The sequence below is a fragment of the Aulostomus chinensis genome, chromosome 5 (genome assembly GCF_037954235.1).
Source record: "Aulostomus chinensis isolate RoL2024-O1b breed Wild chromosome 5, RoL_Achi_v1.0, whole genome shotgun sequence".
Classification (NCBI taxonomy): domain Eukaryota; kingdom Metazoa; phylum Chordata; class Actinopteri; order Syngnathiformes; family Aulostomidae; genus Aulostomus; species Aulostomus chinensis.
In genome coordinates this window covers 16,152,911-16,176,123 of record NC_141324.1, presented here as the reverse complement: position 1 = coordinate 16,176,123, position 23,213 = coordinate 16,152,911, and the positions used below count along the sequence as shown (strand labels likewise).

At 44.1% G+C, this 23,213-nt stretch overlaps 1 protein-coding gene across 10 annotated transcripts; it reads left to right on the top strand.

Moving 5' to 3' along the window:
* The first annotated feature begins 408 nt into the window (after positions 1-408).
* LOC147261463 (transcriptional repressor p66-alpha-like) lies at positions 409-23,213 on the top strand. 10 transcript variants are annotated; one of them, XM_086203489.1, is made up of 11 exons: positions 409-518; positions 13,559-14,073; positions 17,096-17,225; positions 17,364-17,492; positions 17,575-17,652; positions 17,739-17,858; positions 18,130-18,324; positions 19,531-19,792; positions 20,667-21,088; positions 21,177-21,438; positions 21,934-23,213. In XM_086203489.1, the coding sequence occupies exons 2-11, from the start codon at positions 13,562-13,564 to the stop codon at positions 22,071-22,073; spliced, it is 2,250 nt and encodes a 749-aa protein (XP_086059615.1). In that variant the 5' UTR covers positions 409-518; positions 13,559-13,561; the 3' UTR covers positions 22,074-23,213. The 10 variants fall into 10 exon arrangements, with proteins under 10 accessions (XP_086059615.1, XP_086059619.1, XP_086059617.1 ...); XM_086203493.1 differs by having other exon boundaries at positions 428-518; positions 18,151-18,324; XM_086203491.1 differs by lacking the exon at positions 409-518 and adding an exon at positions 4,253-4,418 and having other exon boundaries at positions 18,154-18,324.

Sequence of the window (23,213 nt, the reverse complement as noted above, 5' to 3'; positions counted from 1 at the left end):
ATTCACAAATCATTTCATTGCGACATTTTACACCCGAGCTTTTATTTTTTCGCGCGAACGTGCTCAGTTCACACGCAGCTCATTACCTCATCACCACCCCCCCCCCTCCACGAGCTCGTCTTATTCATTAATACGTTATGTTTTATATTTGTTTTGAAATCATCTTTTTTTTTTTCTTCTTTGTCCTTCCCACTCCCGACAGTGACGGGAGATTATCTCCAGAGGGAGCAGAGAGAGAGAGGGAGAGACGAGAAGTACAAACTTTTTGGACGCTGAGGTGTCTTGGACGCCGCTGAAGGGAGCTATTTCCTGCCAAATAGTGAGCCGGTCTAATCGTGACTGCAGCAGCTACTTCCTGCATTGTTACAGTACTTAATGAGGATTAAGTTGACGCTGTCATGTTGTAACTGGCGGCCATTAGGCCTCCGCACGGAGAGACGGAGGCAGGCTGGAGTCGAACCTCGGCTCAGTTTCTTGTCAGAGATGATGCCTGGACCTGCTCAGGGCCAAATAGCCATGTGAGCCCTGTTCATCTGGAAATATTTAACTCATCCTTGTCCTTAATTCACCTCACATTCCTCCAACACTGAATGCTGACTTTAAAAAATATATATTTAAAAAAAAACTATCTTCTCCACATTTAATACATTTGTTAATCAATAGGTTTACGTCTATTACATCATGTTTAAAAAGATGAGAAAGTAATAATTCTTAAGTTGATGAGGTAGATCTTTCTAACATCGTGTTAAGATATCATTCTTATTGTATGTCAGAAAGAGCAGCCATCACCAGTTACTATCATTAATTGAATAAGACCTCTTACAATGTCTTGAAAACAGAATATTTACTTTCTAAAGTGGAAGAATTTATTACAGGGCTGTTTTATTTAGATTTCAAATTCCTGATATTTTGTCCACATTATTGCGGTAAAGATATGAGCGTAAATGGTTTCTTGTTTGCAGGGGCATTGCCTAAATTTTGTGCAAAGATCATCAAGTTCCTCCAAAACCTCAAACTAATTCAAGCTTGTTTTAAGTGATGCTTGTCTGTTTGTGAGAAGGGTTTTACCAAAAACTATGTGGCCGGTTTTCACCAAACTTGGTGGAGGGGTGTAATATGAGCCGAGGAGGAATCCATTAAATCTGGGTGTGGGTGTAGTCATAGCACCACCTGGTGGCAACAGGAAATGTCTTTTTGTTTTTCAACTTTTACTCCTCCTGATTGGTCAACCAGATCCAATTCAGATTTGGTCAGAAACACCTTAAGAATTTGTTAATGTGTTACTGTAAAGACCGGGATTTTTTTTGTCAAACATTGTTGCCATGGGGATGTGTTGCCATAGAACAGGTAACTGGACTCCACATGGTCAGACCTTCTCCAAAATTCACACATTTGATGAGAATATTAAAGACATCTTCAAGCTGGATTTAAGTCCCAGCACCACCTAGGAAGTTCGCCGTCAACAGTGCGCTGTGTTCTACTCATGTGATGAGCAGCAACACGATAAGGTGCACATTTTTTCTACAGTGCCACCCAGTGAATGCAGCATGTGATGCTTGCGCCATAGTGCAGCATTAGTCTGCTCCATGTAAAATCCATCAGCTTCCATCTTCCTCTCGCCTCAGGAGCAGCCACACACACTCCAACACACACAGGGGTGTGAGGCCCCGCTCATCTCTGCTTGCAACTTTAATTCGGACCCAAGTACAAAAGTACCAGGGGCCAAAAGTTCACCGTCTAGTAAGAGTTTTGCCAATAATTCTTGACATAAATAGACTTTCTGAGCAATAAAAAAATTCGAGAGGATACATGCTGGACTCTTTCTTGTTCAGGAGCAGTTGCCAGGCAACTAGTGGAGAAGTACGTTACTGCTTCTGGCCAAGACAGAAGCCGGCACATGACCTTCCCTGAAACACCACTTGTCATCCAGATACTGGACTTTTTGGACAAATTAAACACAAACTATTTGAGGTGTTGATGTGTGACAGGTGGAAAGTGTTACCTCCATATTTACAGAGGAAGGCCAAGTGTAATCTGTCTTTTTATCAAATAATCCTTTCAAAACTGAGGTCATTCCGGATTACAACGAGTTTGAGAGGGTCATCCCCAGTTGTCCACATCATTTTGTGACTGACCTCTTGAAGGGGGTCAGGCAACGATCAATTTTAATGCCAGTATGTCCCTGAACTGTCTATTCTGATAGAAATAGTCCCAACCTCCACGATGATGCAGTTTCCCAGAAACGCAGCGACGGCGTGACCTCTGTGGACGCTGGACTGGTCATCAGACATTGTTTGTTTGCTGGTATTACTGATGTAACAGACACTTTATCCAGGTTAGAGGGAACAATTCATCACCTCTGCGAACTCAGGGGTGTTTTTTCATCTTCATCTAATCTTTGCTTTGGGCACAGTGATTATGGGAAGATGCCTCATGGTGCAGATTTGATTGCATTTATACGAGACGATCTGTAGCCTCGGGAGATGGAGTGGCGGGATGAGAGGATGGAAACAATCAGACCTGATGACACAGCATCATCTAAAGAGAGGTTAGAACAGCAGAATGAGGCTGACGCAGCACTCCAGCACCCCAACCCCCACCTGTTAGAGAGAATGGCAGCCCCTTCCCTCTTCAGTCTTTATGGACTTCTCATAGTGCTTCAAAAACACACTTATGAGTGTATTTGTGGATAAGAGAGGATTAGTCCGGTTCACAGGGAAGCTTTGAAGGGATGCAGGTCTTGTCATGAAAGAGGAAGCCAGCTGGAGCCGTTACGGAGGCGACTCTGCTGCGTGCTGTTGACATACAACCTTCCTTTTAATATCTAAGAGACGAGGAGAGATAAATACTGCATTCTGTTTGGCATCATGCCTTCAGGCCTCACTCTAGGTTGTCGTTTAACATGCTAGAGGTTTTGCTTACTCTTAACGTTCTAGATGATTCACCCATTTGCTTTAACAGACTCTCTAAACTTCCATCCATCCATTATCCATTTTCTTCCGCTTATCCTGTTCGGGGGGGGGGGGGGGCTGGAGCCTCTCCCAGTAGCCTTCAGGCAAGAGGCGGGGTTCACCCTCCTGGACAGGTCACCAGTCCATCACAGGGCCAACACATAGAGACAGACAACCATTCACACTCACAGTCACACCTACAGTCAATTTGGAGTATCAATCAGCCTCGTCCCCTCTTGATGTCTTTGGACTGTGGGAGGAAGCTGGAGTACCAGAGAGAACCCACACAGGAACAGGGAGAACATGGAGACTCCACACAGAAAGATCCTGTGATGGAGCCGGGGCTCGAACCTGGAACCTTCTTGCTGTGAGGCAGCAGTGCTGACCACTGCACCACCGTGCCACCTCTCTAAACTTGTGTTTTGTAAAGACATTCATGAATAGGCAAAACTTCCTCATTCAGAAACTTGTGTTTAAGCCTTAGATTCTTTCTGGTGTGTCCAAGTGGTGACGTGTGATCTCCTGAGGTTAAATTTGGATAAAGTGTTAAAGATGAAAGTGGCTGGTGTGAGATAAAGAGGATGTCATGATGCTGGGTTTGGCAGACTGTAAATATGGAAAAAAAATTCTTTTTTATTGCATGTTAATGTGAAAGCCATATGAAGGTCACGAGGCAAGGCTGACTGAAATATTGCTAACACTTGATTTTTGGACCCCTGCCTCTAACGTCTAGCGCATATATAGCGACAGGTTTAAGTGCAGTTGTTCATTTTATGAAAAAAAAAGCAGCCCGTGAAACATCCCTCCATTACATTGTGTCAGAAACAGCTTCCCTGCTAGCACCCATAATCCTCAGAGTTCCGTATAGTTTTCCATTTATTAGATTATTGAGTGTGATGTAGTGAGGACCTCTGAGGGCCCTCCCTGCTTGGGCCCCTGCAGAAAGTTTCAGATCTACCTCCTAATTGTCTTTCCAAGGCCAGTTATGTAATTCCTGCAACTTGTGTGTTCTTGGCGTGACAAACCCATGACGATCATATGTGATGTCTGCTCGACCTCCCTGAAACTGTGTTTTGGGAGATGGTTGGTTACTGTAATTGATGCATGGCGTGGGTGCGTGTGCGCGCGCGCGTGTGCATGTGCGTTTTTAGAAGGGGTCCCATCACGGGTCAACCTGAGGAGACCGGGGCCCCTGGCATGCTCGTCCTACCCTGGCCCTTGGTGGTCAGTGGCTTACATGATGTGATCCGGTCGCCCTGGTATGCCGAGGTGCGCATGCCCACTAAGAGGACGCAGCGGCTCCATGTGTGTTGAGGCGCATTATTTGGCAACAGACGCGGCAGCGGGGAGGGCCGAAAAAAGAGGATATCCCCTGGATTTCAAAAAAGCAACGATTTATCGAGGTTAACTGCAGATTAAACCTTCCTCGGTCGACCATCGGCGAAGGACGGGCGACGAAGCGAGCGAGTAAGTTGCCAGAAGGGGAGCCGAAGTTTTGTAGTAAGTGGATCGAGGGGAGCCTTTTATTCGGACTCGACGAGAGGAGCCAGGTTTTCCTCCACCTATCTGTGACGATAAAGACGCTGATGGGCTGTTGAAAAGTAACACTTCTCCGCAGAGCCAAAGGTTGAGCACTGGGAAGGGGAGGGGGGCTCGCTCAGACAAAATTTATGTCATTTTAGATTTTGTAGAGCGCGTCCACCTCTCCGAACCTGGTTTTGTGCGGGAGAAGTCGTGAAATGAGGGAAGGATTATAACGTTTCATCGCCGGCGGCTCGGCGGCGGCGGCGGCGGCAGCAAGCTCCGGCTGTGGGCCGGCGGGTCGGTGAAATTTATGAGTTCCGACTCGAAGGTTTTTCCACGGGGAGCCAGGTAAAGAGTCCTGCTCTCAGGCTGAGCACAACCTCACTTTTAAGGCTGAGGAGTGAAAGTTTATGTCCTCTTTTTGAGCTGTCCCGCACCGGGGTGCAGCCAGGTCAAAGATTCGGGTTCGGTTCTGGTTGGTCATGTTGAGGAGCAGCTGCCGGGTTGGAGGACTTATATCACTTTGACTCCAAGTGTGTGTATGTGTGTGCGCGAGTGTGTGTTTGTGTGTTTGTTGACCATTGGTGGTCTTATATGAGCTGCCTCTATCCGAGCTGTGTTTTTGTTTGTGCTACGTAGCTAATGTTAGCTGGCTAACTAATAACACCTCCACTGAGGCGGCGTCAATAATAAAAAAGCCGGCTAGTTGCACATGTAGTGTGGGCTGGGTTTAGTTTTTAAAGGGCCGAGTTTGGTTTGGATGGTGTATCGGTCGGTGTGACGCTAATGGTGGAGGCTTCAGTCCGTTTTAAGCCCCGTGGCACCAGTGTTGGTTCTGCTATCTGGTAGCTAATCTTCCTACTTCTCTGTGTGACAACCGTAGTCTTCCTCCTCTTAAAGCTGAACACACACACACACACACACACACACACACGCCGCACACACTCCCCGGCTCTTCCTCTCACGCAAACACACTCACATACACACACACTCGTGCATTTCAAAGCCAGACGAGTTCGCAGCGCTTCGGGACAAAGCTGTAGCTCAGGATCTCCGCTGCAGAACCAGTTTTTACTAATGCCCCCCTCCTGCCTGCTCATCTGGACGCTCTTTTATGGATTAATAATTTCTGGATGGTAGATATGACCGAGGCCGGTGTTTGCTGCTCCTGGTATGTTGGCTACATCTCACGCAGCTTTTCATGCCGAGGCAGTGGACACTTCATCTGTGCTGGAGTCCAGAAACTGAATTCTTGCTTGCGTTTTGATGAAATACTGAAGTCAAATGATCCATCTTATCATTCTACTCATAGACTCCTCTGTCATAGTGTCCATAGCTGATGTAGTAATAATGACATTAACAACCTGGAATCGAAGTATGTACATACCCAGACCATGTAATAAGTAAGTAATGGAATTAATTAATACTTTTTAACTGGTTTGTTTTTTTTGTTTTTAATATTCATGAATGTGTTATTGTTAATAGACAATATGACAAAGTGAGCAACCTGAACAGAGATGCAGCGATTCTCACTTTTGTTGGTTCCCAGCAGACTCTGCTACTAATTCTGGGTTCTTCTTTCTTGATGACTATCATTATTCATGTTTGCAATGTGTTTCAGGTGTGAACCAAACAGCTTAAAAGAGCAAAAAACACACATGAAAGCATTATAATAATGAAAGCTACGAAATGGAATCTGGATACTGTCTGTGAATAATATCAGTACTGGCACCTGATTCTGATGTTCCTGATCTGATATCCCATCTCGCAGTCCCAGAGATTGTGAATCCACTGATTATGTTGTTGATTTATCAATTGGTTTTATAAAATGATTATGAAATAAGGGAAAACCTCTGCTTGCCCAACTCTGATGCATTGTTCTGACTTACCACTCTAAAACCACATATTATTCCTATTTTTGAAAGCATAGGTCTAAATCAGGGATGCGTGATAATATTGGCACGTCGGTGGTATCAGCAGATATTGGTCATCGGCCTCAGGCTCAGTTTTGCTTAAATTTACCTTATTCCGTGTGTTTTTCAGGATGCACCAAAATGTGAGTATGCTCTAAACTTGTTTTTATACAGATATTGACAACTGTTCGTATCGACTCCTTGTAAAATATCAGATATCACCAAGAATTCCACGATTCTGCATCCCTAATCTCTACATTTGTGAAACCTGACCTTTTAAATGGATTATCCAGATTCGTGTTCTCTCTGTTGGTGCTGATCTGTATTTTTGTCAATCACACATTCCCATGTATTACCAGTAGTCACTGGGAAGTTACTGAACGGTGATGAAGTGTCAGACCCCGGCGGGGATGTTAAAGTCATTTGCCGTTAGGAGATGTTGCTGCCTCTTTGTAGGGCATCTGGAATGAACACTCAGTAATTCAAGTGAACAAAGGCATTGTTAGTCGTTATTTGCATATAAACAATCTGTTGCATGGTCACATTCTCTGTGAAACAAATGCAGGTCGTCCTTAGTGAATGCAGTTGTTGAACAAAATAAAGAAGAGCAGAGAATGCTTTGCTTTGTCACTGGGATCACTGGGCTACTTGTCATGAAGGACACTGGTGAAATTGTGCAACTGCAGCATGATGCTTGACGTCGTGGCTGCTCAGACTAAGTTAGTGTGAAAATGACAAGACGGGGTGAGTCAGAAACTACTCTGAAGTTTTAGCATTGTTCTCCCGCTTCCAGAGAGGACCGTGATATCACACACACACACACACACACAAGACTGATCCAGAGTAGCTGTTTAATCAGCCGCTGTTCTGGAAAGGGTCGTGTGCTGGCAACATTTTAAGCTGCTGCACATGACTGCAGGGGTCACATGGCAGCTGTTTGGTCAAGCTTCCATGACTTGATCAAACATATAGGCAGCAATTTGCTCTCTAATTGTCCTTTTATGCTTTCTCAGCATAGCTAAGTGTGCTAGGAGCTGCATAATGTTCTGACTTGTTCAAAGTTGAAGTCAATTAATTGAGCAATTTTTGGGTGGGACCTGCTGAACAAATGAATCACTTCACATCGTTGTGTTGATGTCACAGAGGTTTTATTTCCTTCTGTTGTTTGCAGACTGCACTGCTGTCATTTTTTGATAGATGCAAGCAGATAATTGGAAGCTATTTCATGCCAGTGAAGCAGATATAAAAGGTAACGTGGCTGAAAAGGTGTGTGCGGGGCAGAAATATGTTTTCACAGGGTAAAGGTCCTTCAGCGGGTAAATAAAATGCTGAACGCATACAGCATGTGCGACCAGACGTCCGAGACGGTTGGGAGGGAATGTGCCAGCCTTGAATGACAGATGATTGAGTGGCAGATGGTTGATCCGTGACGGACTAAATCAGGAGGAAAAAAACACCTCAGGGCAGCAAGGAAAGACACTGAGCAGAGAACAAGACAGGTGTAGAAAAACTGCATGTGACAACCTGATACCAGATTAAAGTTGGTGAACGCCTGTTGTGATTTTATTATGCTGCAGCTGTTGATTAGAGGATTAGACATGTCTAATTAAAAATCTTATTAATTAACATATATTAAGGCAGCTTTCTGCTCAATATGCTAATTTGAGATATTAAGGTAGAGGCAGGAAGGGCTGCTGTATCATTTGCTGTGTGTCTCTTAATATGGGCTCAGGGTGTTCAGACTTTGAACTTTATTTGTCCACAGTGGGCAACATTGTCTTTGGCTTCGCTTGTGGATTACACACAAAACAACAACAACGCTGAGGAACGAAGAAAGTTATTCTTGCTTGAGGTGGGTAGGGAGGGCTGGGATATTGTTATTTGATGAAGTAGATCATTTAATTGTGCTTTGGATACGTTTTTAGTTCAAGCCATGAAAAGTTTCAGGTTTTGTTTTTTTGTTTTGGTTCAAACTACTTATTTCTCCATCTCAGTCTTTTTTCATAAACTATAAATAAACAGTTGTATATGAGTTTTTATAGGCAGGGGTATAGTTTTATAAGATGAATCCAAACATTCCTGGTAAGAGAGGGGATGAAGCTTCCATCACTTTCTAACCCGGCCTACTAAAAGCTTCCGTCGGCATTTGTTGCTCTTCTTTCAAAGAGTCAACGCTCTCCTGTTGTAACTGATGCCACAGCAGCATTTGCAACAACCTCACCAGGAGCCACCATCATTGTTTTGAATTAACAACTCGATGTCATTACATTTAAACCACCTTTTCCATGAAGGAGGCTGACTGGCCTTCTAACGCGGGCTAAGCTAAGCTGTAGCTGTAAAAATAGTAAAGCAAACCTATCTGACTCCTAATGTGCTGTTTGCACTCAGTGACCATCTTTGCTGGATCCACAAGCGTGAATGGAAATGCATGTTTACCAAAGCTGGAAAACTTGGAGACCATCAAAGTTTTTTCCCTCCCTGTCAAAACCCATTTGGTTCAGTAGGTGTTTTTTTTTCTTTTTTTGCTTTTTGTTGGAAGTGCCGGCGGAAATAGTGACAGTCACAAACCGTGGCCACCCAAACTACAGGTCTCCATGACCACCAACACACTACACAAGGAAGTTTCCAGAGGGATGTTGAAGGCTGTTTGAGGATTTCCTACTTCTATAAGAAGATAACCCCAAAATAGGTCTTTTAGGACAGAAATACTTCTGCTAATTGTTAGTGAACTTGCTAGCTTGCATACAACTGCACGCTACACTTGTACCCTGATTCGAAACTCCCACAATACTTCTATGCAGATTTAAATTATATTATTGCGATATAGTTGTGTGCGTTGGAAATCCCAGACAACCAGAGAAATTTGAATTCCACATTTCGAAAGCCTTTACATGAACATCCATGCCGTATGAACTTGAAACTTAGAAACTCTCCCTGTAAAACGCAAGACTGCATGTAAAAGTGATAATAGGATGGGACATCGGCACTTTCGGAAGTAAACTAAAGAGTTTACTCTTACTGGTCACAAACTATTCTTGTGCAAAACCACAGTGTAACAAGTTAGAGAGAAAAACTCGGCTGCATTTAAAGCTTATTTTCATCATCATTTAAACTGCTCAAGATGAATCGATGAACTGTTTTGTCGATAAAATGTCATGAAAAATGTAATTTGCTGTTTAATTCACAGTCCGAGACAATTTTATTTTCTCTCCAAAAATGTGGGGGAAAAGCAGTATATCCTGATATTTAAGAGCATGAAACCAGCAAATGTTTAACGTCAATGCTTGCAAAAGTCAAAATTTTGCGATTAAAATTTCTTTTGATTGACCAATCAATTAGTGATTTCAGCTCTAGGCCAAAGTGAAGCAATCCAATAAATGTTCCCTTTAATCTTGAGATTGGATATTAGTAATTGATTCATAACTCTGTAGTTTCTTTCTGTTTGTGGATTGAACATGTGATGGTTAAAACTCAAGTTCTTGTTTCAGTAGTATTTGACTTCAGAGGTTTTGCTTTGTTGCACATGATGTCAAGTTCGTGTGTGTGTGTGTGTGTGTGCTGGGATTAAGGGAAATGAGTGTAAACTGCCACGGAGATGAAATGTGAAACCTGCCAGCCATTCAGATCCCCTGCAAGAAAGATAGGGTCAGTGTCTGTGTAAGATTGGCGGATGTGTGGTGGTCTTCCCTGTGTGTAATGTCTGCCACCAGCATCACTCTGCACCTAAATGCATAGAAAAAAAATGCCTTCGCACCCACACGTATATACACACACACACACACACACACATATACAATAACACTGTATAATGGCCGCCACTGTGGAAGCCCTGTGTCTGCTCCAGTACCTGGAGGGTTAAAACTAGATTCAGCTTCTCTCTCTCTCTCTCTCTCACTCTCTCACACACACACACACACACACACACACACACACACACACACACACACACACACACAGGCCAACCAGTTTAAACCAGTTCTCAGGAAAAGTGCTTTTTGTGTCCCACTGAATCCTGGGAAGGGTCATGTCATGTGTGTCTCAATGATGTAAGAGTATATAAAAAAACTTAGTCAGCTCTCTGTTATCAGATGATCGGTGTGTATTGTGACCCTGCATGTATACTGTACCGGCATATCATGGGTACACTGAGTGTGCTTTGTGCTCACTGCCGCCATCTTTCTATGAACAGGAAGGGGAGGAGGCAAGACTCTATGGTGTGTCACTTGTTAGCAGCCCAGGTTGTAAAAGTTAATTGTAGTAAGTTGCCTCAAAAAACACACATAGCTTCCTGTTGTGTGTCACCAGGTGTCGTGAAGGCCTGGGCAGGGTCTGTGTGTTTGTTTGGTCCTCTACATACGTGTGTATGATGCAGCGATAGAGTCCAGTGGTCATCTAGGACCTGTCACTTCTTTCAGAAGCATTTGGAATGGTCAGCGTGTGATTTCCATTATTACAATGACGTAGTGTGTGTGAGTGTGTGTGTGTGTGTGTGTGTGTGTCCGTGCGTGTGCATATTAGAGTCCTGGTTTGGATCTGATAGAGATGAAATTTACATGCAACTCCATATCAGTTCTGACTTGTCTGATTTTGATTGAAGTCAGAACAGAGATGAAGTTTGTCAGTTGAGGATGAAAGATGGACTTGGCCAAAGTCTTAAGTCATCCGGCTCCTATCAGCAAGAGAAGGAGGTCTGTGGCCCCTAGTGGACCAATTATCTAGTTATCATTATATCTATGGCATTATGTGTGTGTGTGTGTGTGTGTGTGTGTGTTTTTAATTTACTTAGCAACTGAACAGATAAATTGAGGACACAGAGGATGACCAGAGACCAGATTATGTGTCAGTTAGAGTTCTGCACTTTGACTATAGCCAAACTTCCTCAAAACTGGGGTAAAGACCTATTGCGGTTTCTGAAACCACAATATGATGTCATGTTGTTTATTCCGCTGAACTGTAAGTGATAACAGGCATGCCAGAAAAGGTCATCATATGTGAAGAACGTACTCATCCTTATCATACAGTTGTAATCTTACCATGAATCCATGTACTCTCTGTGATTCATTTATCTCAGGATCTGCATATCAGATGGTGCATGTGCTCCTGGCGCCTCCAGGAATTGCAACGCTGAGCTTCAGGGTCTGAGACGACAGCCAGGATTCTTCCAAATGACCACAGTTGAGACGCTCACAATGTCACTTACAGTATTGGTAACGAATGCCGTTAAACGCCAACCCAGAAGAAGAAACTATACTTTTTATGCAGACCGCCGTTGTTGATGCTAACATGAGATTGCTGTAACTCTGAGGTTCAGTGTTGCTTTATCATAATCAACAATGAGACAAACTGAAGAAACTAATCTTGGATTAGCTGGACTGATGTTAACAATATGTACTGATGCTTACGAATTACTAACATTATTGTGGAACCTCAATCCAAACTAAAGCGCTTCAATTCAAAGTGGTTACGCACCATTTTTATCTCTTGCACTTTATCAAAAATGATCAATATAACCATCACCAAGGAGGTCACGTGATCACTTGCGTTGGTTTTTCTGATAGTAGGACAACTCAGGAAGTTGTGAAATAAAATTTGGCATCACGATAGAACTCTGGTTGAGGAACAGTCGATAGGATTTTGTAATTGATCCTGAACTGGATCCAGATCTAATAACCGCGTATCTCCTTGTTGGAGGTAAAATGAAAAATTCTATCACAATTTTTCCGTCTCTATACTCATTCCTCCTCCTTTCACAAATGCAATGAGGTGTTTTGTGTTTAGTTATAAAACGGTGTTAATTAATACACACATAATTACATTAAAGATGAAACAACTGTAAGCATGTGTTCAGCCCTGTCTCTCTGACTGGACACTGAGATTCAGTGATAGTAGCAGTAGGGCTGTGTGTGTGTGTGTGTGTGCGTGTGTGCGTGCGCGTTACATAGTGATGCACAAGTGTTCTGTGTAACAGCTCATCTCTCTGACAGAGCAGGCAGCTGTTTGTCCCCACTACCGTTGGTTGGCATGTCAACATCTGGTAAATTTGTCATCCAGAGGTAACAGATCTCTGACAAGGGTTGCGTAAGAGGCAAGAATCTTTTAAGAGGGATAAAAATGTAAAAAAAAACAACCCAAAAACCTCCACTTGGATTCCCGGGTCATAATGAATATTTTAACACAAATCATGCTCTAGTTAGTTTCCCTGAGCTGTTTTCATAATCTGTGATTATAATGTCACAATGTCACAAGCATCATTTATCCCTCCCCACACACACATTGGAGTAAGATCCATTCTGATTTATAACTAAATGTGAATAATTGGATGTTTTGGAATTATACTTGACATATTGGTCATGTGATACTAATCCAACGTGTTGTGTCTGGAGGCCATTTTAGTAAGCCTGTGTCCCCTGCAGATGATTCAAGGTCAGTTGTGTCTAGCAACACTCTGAACAATGGGAGCACCATCACAAAGCTTTCACACACAGTAAAATCACTTATGCTTGGATCATAGTGCGTGCCTGTCATGTCATGGTAACATGAGCAGAGATTTCCTCTTTCCATCATTTATAATTGGGTTATGTCCAAAGATGCAGTACGGCTGTGATGTATTAAATGTCTGCAATCAAAATTTATTCTTAACTCGAGGCAAACGCTGTTAATTATATGCATTTCTGCGGGAGTTGCATCAGTTGCTGAGAGCTATTCATTACCAATGCGCCTTTGTTTTCACCTGTTTTCAAACACTTTCAGCTTCAATTGCAACTATTGTGCATCATGTCGCACTTTTTTTTTTTTGTTGTTCAAGAGAGAAGACAGCGATTTCCACCTGTTCACAGGTGTCACTGGGAACCCACTTCAGCTGTGAACGGTGAATTTTTGGTTCCTATGTGTTCAACAGTTGAACTGCTTTAGTGTTTCTTGTCAAGCCTGGTTTATACTTCTTCTTCACATCGACAGCGGCCCTTCACTCCAGCACTTCCGCTTTAGATGTGAACTGTTCAGAGCAAGAGGCAACCTTCGAAAAAGTAAATTACGCCAAAACCTTGACACACAAACAGGAGTCAATACCATGCTGCAGTTCAGTCTGGTCCCGTTTGCGTTCGCCTCTTGGCTCTTGTCATGAGAATTGTCAATTGACTGTAACTGAGTAATTTCTTCCTGCGTCTACAGGGGATGTCTGAGGAGGCTGTCCGCCAGACACGCAGCCAGAAGAGGGCACTGGAGAGGGATGCCGCTCCCCAGTCCATAGAACCCTCCACCTCTGACAATGAAAGCAAAAAACCTAAATTGGACCCTTCTGAACCCTTATCAGAGGCTAACAGTAAACCCGACCCTGTAATGGCTCAGGATGATCAGAGCCCGACTAAGGGCGGGTCAGAACCAGAGCGAGACCAGAGCTGCTTGCCGTTACCTTTAGTGTTACCGTTGGGGTCCCAGCCAGTGAAGGAGGAGGGGGAGCGGGCCCACAAACAGCATGTGGAAGCCAACACAGACAATCGGACTGAATGCAATGATAAACCTAGCAGAGGGGTGAAGACGGAGCAGGCTGTGGATGTGAGGGGCCGAATCCGACCGACGGAGCCAAAGACGTCCAGCGGAATGCTTGCTGCTGGCGAGGTGAAGGCGACCATTAAAGTAGAGGTCCAAACGGGAGAGCAGCCTGTGGACATGAGCACCTCCAGAGGGTAAGAGGAGTCTGTCTTCAGCTGTTAGAACCACGTGGAGTACCTGTCAGATAAGTAATGTGTGAGTGTGCAGGAAGTTATCTGGTTCTGCTGAAAGACTCCAGGCCTCCTGTCTAGATGTTTTACAGCAAAAAGTCCCAGAGGTCGACACAAAATGAGATAAAATGTCACTTTATTGGAATCTAAAGAGACTTAAAGATGTTTCAAGTTACTTTTAATGATCAGGAATGTTACATTTTAGGGGCTGGGGAGGGGGGGCAGCTGTCCCCAGAGATGACTTTTAACTTTAGCCTTTGCTCTACCTCCATTTTCCCCCGACTCACCACCTGAACCCTAAAAACTCCCCTCACACACAAAATGAAGCTGTGTGTCACAAACCGGTTCCAGCCGGTTGTTGCCATGGTTTCCACAGTGGAAGGAGCAGCGAGGGGGGAGGGTGGGTGAAAAAGTGAGTGTGTCACGTGATGATGACTTTGAGGTCACGTGACTTCTTTGGAAGTAGTGATTAATCCACAGGAAGTGATGATGGCGCTAAGCCCTGAGGAGAGACCAACACACACACACACACACACACACACACAAAAGGAGGACAGCCTAGAAAGACAGGCCTCATGTTTTAATGCGTTGACTTAAACAACTTCACATGCTTCATAAAAATGCGTTATCCATGTTGTCAGCCGCACACCATTGTGTCTTAAAGGAACGGAGCTCATGTTCACAGGTTTTATTTGTCAAATTTAGGTTAGCAGCCCTTCAGCTGACATATGGTTTGCAGTCACTTTGAAGTCGAAAAATTAATGTGGCAGAAGGGTGTGTGTGTGTGTGTTACGTGCGTGTGCATAATCATGGTGTTTTTCCAGACGGAAGTGCACGTTGATCTCACCCCCCCCCCCCCCGTTCCCTTTTCTTTAATATCCTTGTGTATCTCTGAGTGACGTATGCAGCGTTACAGGTCGCCCCCAAATACCTCAGACGCCTATTATGCTCTGCCACAATATCCTGCCTCAACAGGAAATGCGTACTCTCAAACAGCCGCTTCATTGTGACTCAAAAGACCTTTACAGGAGTTTGATGTCCTACCTTGCCTCTCTGTGGCATGAAGTGAAGTTGTGTGAGGATGTGTGTGGGCTTGCAAGATTACGCTGGAATCAGCCCATGGTCATAAATTATAATTGCTGGAGGAGCAGACATAAGTACTGGATGGAGGAGGCTGGGGGGAACTTGTCATGCCTTAAATGTCCCTAGAATGCTCTCAGCTTTACAGGATCGGACTTTTTATTTTTTTGTAATTCTCCATTTATTAAGAAAGGCTCTCATGTGTCCATTGGTATTATTAACGTTCAACACAGTTTCCTTTTAATGACAAAACAAAAAAAAGTTAAGAAAATGGTACCAGGTCAATGTAGATGCATGCACTGATACTAATATGTTATACACGTGACCTCCTTGCAGGTTCACCTTCGCCATGAATAGATATTTCCCATACTAATATATTATATATTATATTATATTATAAGTTTTAACGTTCCAGCCCTCACACTTTCACACAGGGACGTTCCGTGTCAGCACCCGTTCTTCCTCAATTACCTGTTTACACCAGCATTCCCCTTCTCTTAAAACAGAGCCAGTCCTTCAGATTCGTTGCACAGAAGCACGCTGCAGCAAAGTTCCATCATTCTTCATATAAGAAAAGACCAAGGAGAAAAAAAAAGTTCAATTAAAATGAGAAAAGAGGATCCCGATAAATAAACGTTTTTTATAAAAGCAGGGTCGATAGAAAAAGAACGAAAGTAAATAGGGCACCATGGATAATCTTAATTCTAACTTCACTCTTCAAAAGAGCAAATATGAACCATAATAACAAAAGATTAGAAGAGAAAGACTGGAAAGAAAGAGATGATGGAACACCCAGCCTCTGTAGCCTTGAACTTAAGGGTCATCAACATTCTTTCATGTCATGTGCGATCTAAAAGGTGATAGGAATCGAGTTTCCCAGAATTTGTCCCGTCCGTGCCTCAAAGAGCGAGTTGACTTCTCCATCACACGTACGTCAGGCATTACAACCCAGTCAGTAACTGGAGGTACTTCTGTCCTCAGACCTTTTCAGGTTTTTACCAGATCTGTCTTAAAAAAGAGTTTTCAGGAGGTTTTTAGGTTTTGCTTGTTGTAATCACGCAGCTGGTTCATGCTGGTGACTAAAATCACAAGATCCCTTTCAAATGCACGTTTATTGTAAATGAAAGCCGACCAAACAAAATCACAAAGACTGAGAAACTGGGCTGGGACAGTTTCTGATTTTCGGACACCTTTGAATCCTCTTGAAATTGCATTGCAGTCATTTTATTGTTTTACCATCTGATCAACATCCAGCTTCTTTGTCAGACAACCACCACACAAAAAGTCACTGTCAAAGTTGAGGAACTCGCCTGTGGATCCTCATCATAATCCATCAATCAGGGATCAGTAACATTCAGGCAACAACTGTAATGCAAAGATCCATATCAGCTGGTCCAGTAAAATATTTAACCACAATATTCCATCCATGATTAGCATCTCTTGACTGTTGTAATGTGACCTATTTTATTGTTACTTTTTCTCAAATCTGGCATGTTGTATGTCACAATTTTATCATTTCCAATGCATATATAATCTGTCATTTCTCTTTGATATTTTAGCTTCCCTTTATCTTGTGTGTGTGAGTGTTGGTCTTGTAATCATCTTGTATGGGATGCGTCTTACCTGTGCGAAAGCTAATTATCTGTGTGTTATTTGAATACATACTTGCATGTGAAGTTCGCTAGGACAACGTGACCGTTTTCCTGCTCCATCCCGCCACCCCCCCCCTGCAGGAATCAGACTGGAATGTCCCGACCCGCATGAACCCAGCCTCTAATGGAAACCTGGATGTTTCTGAGACTAAATTGTGACAATATCTTTAAAAATCAGTTGAATCGCTTTTTCACAATGTGTAAAAACTGGACATGCTTGGTGGATAAACAGTTCTCCTTCTGTCTTCCTGCAGTATAAAAAGGGAGAAGCGGCCTCCGTCCCCTGAAGATGACGATGTCATCATCTTGTCAGACAACGACTCTCCTAGTCCCCCGATGAACGGCCTGAGCCATTTTAAGGAGCTGGACACGGAGCTGCTCATGGTGAGACTCTGAACCGAGACACGCAAGGTTACATCTTAGGTCAACAGATCAATATCCTAGACGCCGATCATTTCTGAGACTGTACGCAAAATGTTATGCGGCAAGCATCAGTTTATGCTTTTGGTCTGCTGAGTGTAGAAGAGCAGCCCGGCTGAGAGGGAGCACATCATCAAGCAGCTGAAAGAGGAGCTGAGACTGGAGGAGGCCAAGCTGGTGCTGCTGAAGAAACTCCGACAGAGCCAGATACAGCGAGACACGCTTCAGAAGGTCAACAACACTCACGCCGCATCAGCGCGTCACACCTGTGATACAAGCTGTTAAAATCTTTCGACATTCCTTATTTTTTCAGCCCTCAAGTGTGTCCGGCTCATCTGTTCCACCTCCTTTAATTCGAGGAACGATTACAGGCAACAAAGGCTCACAACAGGTTAACACTATAATTGACTCACACACTCCACAGATCAGTGTGATATTTACAGTGTAGTTCACACGGTCTGTCCTCTTTCTGTCTAGATTCTGACAGGCAGGATCTCAGGCACAGTCATTCCTCCTCCTCTGGTTCGAGGAGGGCAGCAGGTGTCGTCTAAACACGGCTCCCAGATCATCATGCCGCCTCTGGTCAGAGGGGCACAGGTGAGTCACAGAAAATCAAATATCAGTAGCATGTTAAGATACGAGCTGTTGGTGCCCACCAGGGCAGTGATGGCCTGAGAGAGGAGTTCTGTCTTTCACCCTCTGAGATAAACTGCACTGCAATGTAGGACTTATTCTTTCTCTCTGCATCTCTCTCTCTCTCTGTTTGTGCCCCTTGATTTGGTGCTTTTGATGCCCCCCTTCCCCACTTGTCCTCCACCACCACGGCTGTGATGTCCCTCTGTGTGGTCCCTCTCATTGTCCCGGTTAGCCCATCTCTGTATCTCCACAGCAGATCCAGGCTCTCCGTCAGCAGCAGCAACAGCAGCTGGCTGCCTCTGGAGGTGGAGGCTCAGGACCCCCTCCTCTGCTGCTGGGCCCCAGGACCTCAGCCCCTGCAGGCCAGGGCCAAAGAGGCATGGTGCAACCAAGCCTCATCAGATTGAGCAGTAGTGCTAACACACTGGTCAGTATCTCATAGGGGCTTTCGGGGTGAAAGAAAACGTTCAGTTCTGTTTGATTTTTGTGTGTTTGTGTGCAGGTAAGTGTTGATGTTTTTTATTACAGTTGTCGTATTGTTGTAACTCTTTGCTTAAAATGGTAGCGATGTGTTTGAAATGTAAACATTCAAAGATTATGAATATGCAGTTGCACGAACAGCCTCCAGCTGTGCTTCCTCTGGCCCGTAGGCAGCCTGTCATACACAGTCATAACGGTGTTTGCTACAAGTCACACACAACATGTCAACATGTCTCACTTGCTGCTGCAAGCCGTTACAGTTCACCGTTGGTAGGAGAAAAAAACAACAACCTGAAGAACGGCTCCAAACCATAGTCAACTGGCTTATTTTGACCTAAGTGCCAAGTGTTCAGGTCAGTTAGAAGCTGGTTTTTCAGCATTCCACCATGAAAACCTCTTTGGGCCAGGCACGTCCGAGGGGATGGAAGGTTCGTAGACCATCGGTTTGAGTAAAGATACTCTTGGGACAGGTGGATATTTTTCCGATAAAGTCTGCATCATAGCAGTGAACTGATTTGAAGTTACAAATGCATAATATCAAACAACTTCAGAAGTCACAGGGGCAGAAGTTTTCAAAGATGGCCTCTTTGTCAAATGCCCATCACCATGAGCTAAACAATAAGTCGCCGCTCCACAAGATCACTTCTGTCCAAACTCTAATCTACCATTTCCAAACATCTTGTATACTGAACGGCACTACCGTCTGTAGTAACGTCAGTAGCAGGACAGTAACATTAGCGCAACACTAAGTTTGAGTGATAGTTAAACATAGTGAGCATCATATTGTAAAACAAGATCTTTGCTGCTGCTTCTGCTGCTGGGTGTTGAGCTCAGCTCGCCATTAGCATGACTCAGGTACCGATTTCTGACTTTTTTTTCTGGAGAACAGAAGGATGAACAGTGAAGGTGATGCTAGGCTGGTGGTTTTAGCCATGTTGCTGTGAACATGACCACTGGAGCGAGTGTGGTGCTTCGACTATTGTCATGAACGTGCAGAAGGAGCTGATCTGTAGACTTGTGATACTCATGATAGACTTGTCCTGTTGGTGTCCAGCAGATGCCTCAGGTGATCCTCTGTAAACAGTCTTGTATGAACGTAGACCGTCTGATCCTGACCTGGTCTTTGTGTCTGGTCCTCTTCCTGTTCTCTAAGGTCTCGCCATCCAGTTTGAAGTGCTCTTCCTCAGGAAGCAGTGGTGTGTCTCTGGTTAGCGCCAATGACTCTCCAGCCAGCCGCCAAGCTGCAGCCAAACTTGCTCTGCGTAAACAACTGGAGAAGACCCTCCTGGAGATCCCCCCACCCAAGCCCCCTGCCCCGGAGTTTAACTTCTTGCCCTCTGCAGCCAATAATGAGTTCATCTACCTGGTGGGACTGGAAGAAGTGGTGCAGAATCTGCTGGACACCATCCACAGAGGTGTGTTGGCTTGGAGGCATGTAGTCCACCTGCTCCCAGTTCTCTTCCTGGTTAAGTTATATTTCAGGCTCGACAAGTCAGACCAAACAGACTTGAAATTAATCAGATTAGTCAGCCAACAGAATAATAACGACTGAATGCTAAACTTTCTCTACTGCCAGCGAGGGTTGCACAACTTTGAAGAAATACGTTCACTGTGATTTTTTTTTTTTCAGATTAGAGTACCGATACTGCTAATGGTTTACACCATTACTCTCTTTTTCATTGAAAAATCCAATAAATCAATAATGATGTGACCTTTGTGGGAATCTGCATCAAATAAAAATGTTTCCACAAGTCTGAAGGAACTGGTGTGTAGGCAGGACATCTCTGCAGCAAAATGCAATTTAGATTTGTACGGTGATAGAAATATTGGACCTTCCTGTGATATGAAAATTGTATAAGGTCATATTCTGATGACATTGATTAATTGTGCAGCCCTGCTGCCAGTGTTCGCATTTGGAAGATTTTTTTTTCCACCTTTGTATAATTAAAAATCTTGTGGATTGAAGGGTTTAAGTTTAGGAAATTGTGGTGGCCATGATGGCTGCATGCAGCAACATAAAAGATGCCCGTGCGCAGAAATGAAACTCTGAGGGTCCATAGAGCACCACCGCAGACCATAGGAATCCTCACTGATGCATATTTAATGTTTTACCTGCTGCTTTGAGTTTCATTCGCTAACAGAATCTCTCAACTACATTTTTGTGACATAAGTGTCAATGACGCAGCTGAACAATGCAGCCATTAAAGTACGAATACACAGTCAGGATTTCAATCTTTGTCTGTGTCTTTTGCCACTTGAGATTAATGCTGTCACTGTCTCTCCACCCAGGAAAGACAGGCATTTCTCTGTCCAAGCCAAGTGTCAGAGACCCCTTCACCTGCACCCAGTGCAACACTGACTTCACCTGCCGGTGGAGGCTGGACAAGGCTAAAGGCGGAGCAGTCCTCTGTGAAGACTGTATGTCGTCCAATCAGAAAAAGGCTCTGAAAGCGGAGCACACCAGTAGGCTGAAAGCTGCGTTCGTGAAAGCACTGCAACAAGAGCAGGAGATAGAGCAGCGCATCATTCAGCAGACGTCCTCATCACTCTCTCACAGCAGCTCTTCATCCTCTTCATCAGCCTCTTCATCTCTAAAGGCAGAGCAGCTGGTGTCTCAGCAGCTGAAGCAGGCTCAGGCCCGCGCGTCGTCTCTGCAGCACCACCAGCAGGTCAGCCGGAGCGCCAACATCCTTCACCATCACTCCATCAAGGTTAGTATCCACGTTTCCTCCAAGAGTCCCACTGGTGCAGCTGTTGCTGCTGTAACTTAACCCCCCCATGTCTCCTAACTCTTCCCAGAGCTCGCAGGGCCAGCTGTCCCATGGCAGTGTGTCATCAGTGGGGGTGAGGGGTGTCCCCCACTCCTTCTCCTCCTCCTCCCAGCTGCAGAGTGCAGTGGCGGCCGCAGCTTTGGTCAGCCGGCCAGGTAAGCATGACCGCACTTCCCACCGCTCTGTCCAGAGTTCAAAGGTGAGCAGCAGTGGAATCGGCGGCGGCAGGAATTTCGGCGGAGGTAGTGCCTCATCCACTGCATGGAAGAAGCAGAGCAACAGCACCGCAGGTAGACTCACGTAGATAGAAGGCCGACTCCTGACTCCTGCTCTCTTTCACATTCCTGTCTGGTCCAAAAGCAATCCTTCGCCCTCTCGTCCAAATTCAACACTCTTCAAAACAGATTCCATCTAATGCAATCACACACATTACAGACGAATGGAATTACATTTTAGATGCAGGCAGGAGGAAATGTTTTCGGACAAGGCAAACCCACTTTTCACCCCCTCATCCCCAAATCCCACCCTCAACCGGTGACCTTCTCATGTAGCCACTTGGTCCGGTGGTCAAATCTTTCTTCTGGGTGACTTAACACTAGACTAGAGTGTTTTTCATTCCCCCTGTCTCTGTCTGGGTGTTGTTGGGACATGGTGACCTTACTTCTATTTTCTTTTTTTTTCTCTCTTTTTTTTTTTTTTTTGACCCTCCTCAACTCTAAAAGCACTAAAACTGACAGCACCCATGTGGTTTCAGACCTTGACACCACCCCCTCCTCTGTTCACAGGAGTGACCATGGCCTACGTCAACCCCAGCCTGACCGGCCACAAGACATCAGCCAGCGTTGACGCTCGCCAGAGGGAGTACCTGCTGGACATGATCCCCTCTCGCTCGTCGATTTCCCAGACTGCAAACACGTGGAAATAATGCAAACAATATTCACCTGCTAGTTCCTGTCCACAGCTCCAATAGTGTGGTCAACAGTGCCCCCCAGAGGACTGTTCAGCAAATACAATCTCTCAAAGTGAAGAAATGTTCCTTCCGTACCTTTTTTTTTTTTTTTTTTGTATTATCATTGTTTTTAGTTTACTCATCTTCTGTTGTTCATTTGAAGGTCTGCTATTCTTTCGCAGACCTTTTTTAATTTGACTGGGGTAAAGGTAAAAATATTTGAAGGGCTCCCCCCTGACTAGTTAAATGATGATGTGATAAAGAGTTTTACATCTGTATTGAGTACTTTGATAAGTACAAGTACTCTGTTTTGGGCTTTTGAGCCCTTTTTCGCCATGATGTGGGTCAAAGTGATCCAACTTTACTGACACTTGAATGGTTCAAAACATACACAGCAACAAAACACATGTATTTACAGCAAACCAGAAAACTGAGTTGTAAATTTTCAGCACATCACCCCTGTAGTTAAAGGTTTGGATTTATTTTGTATTTACAGTAAATTATTTTGTTGGTTTCCTTTCTCTCTCTCTCTCTCTCTCTCTTTTTTTTTTTTGACTGATGTTAAAAATCACTCAGTATATTGTGGTTTCCACAAACAAAGAGTTTATTCTAGCTTTGTTTTCTTCCTGTTTAACAGCATGCCTACCCTTAACCCCTCTGTTCATTTTGCACCTTAGCTAAAGAAGCATGGTGTTGTTGCTTAATTCATCTGTAATTACCATCTGTAATTTGCTTATTTTATAATGATGTCAACATTGTAAGATTATTTTGAGTGTTGTCAGCATCGCTGAGATAATGGAAGCTCTGAAGGAGCTGATTATTCCACACTGGAGCCGGAGATCCTGCCTCGGATTGATCCAACTATAATCCACACAACACGCAGCTCACATGGAATCTCTTCTTAAAGGGAACATCTCCCAGCTACCAAGACCCCAGAAAGCACAAGACTGTCTTTTATCTTGTACCCCACCACCACCACCACCACCACCACCACCACCACATTGCATAAGTTCTCCGCTACCTGATCTTAACTGCATTGTATAAACCTATGTTAAAATTTATTTGGTTTACTTTTTTCCTAGCTCCTAAAGAAATAATAAAAATCTAAATTTAAAA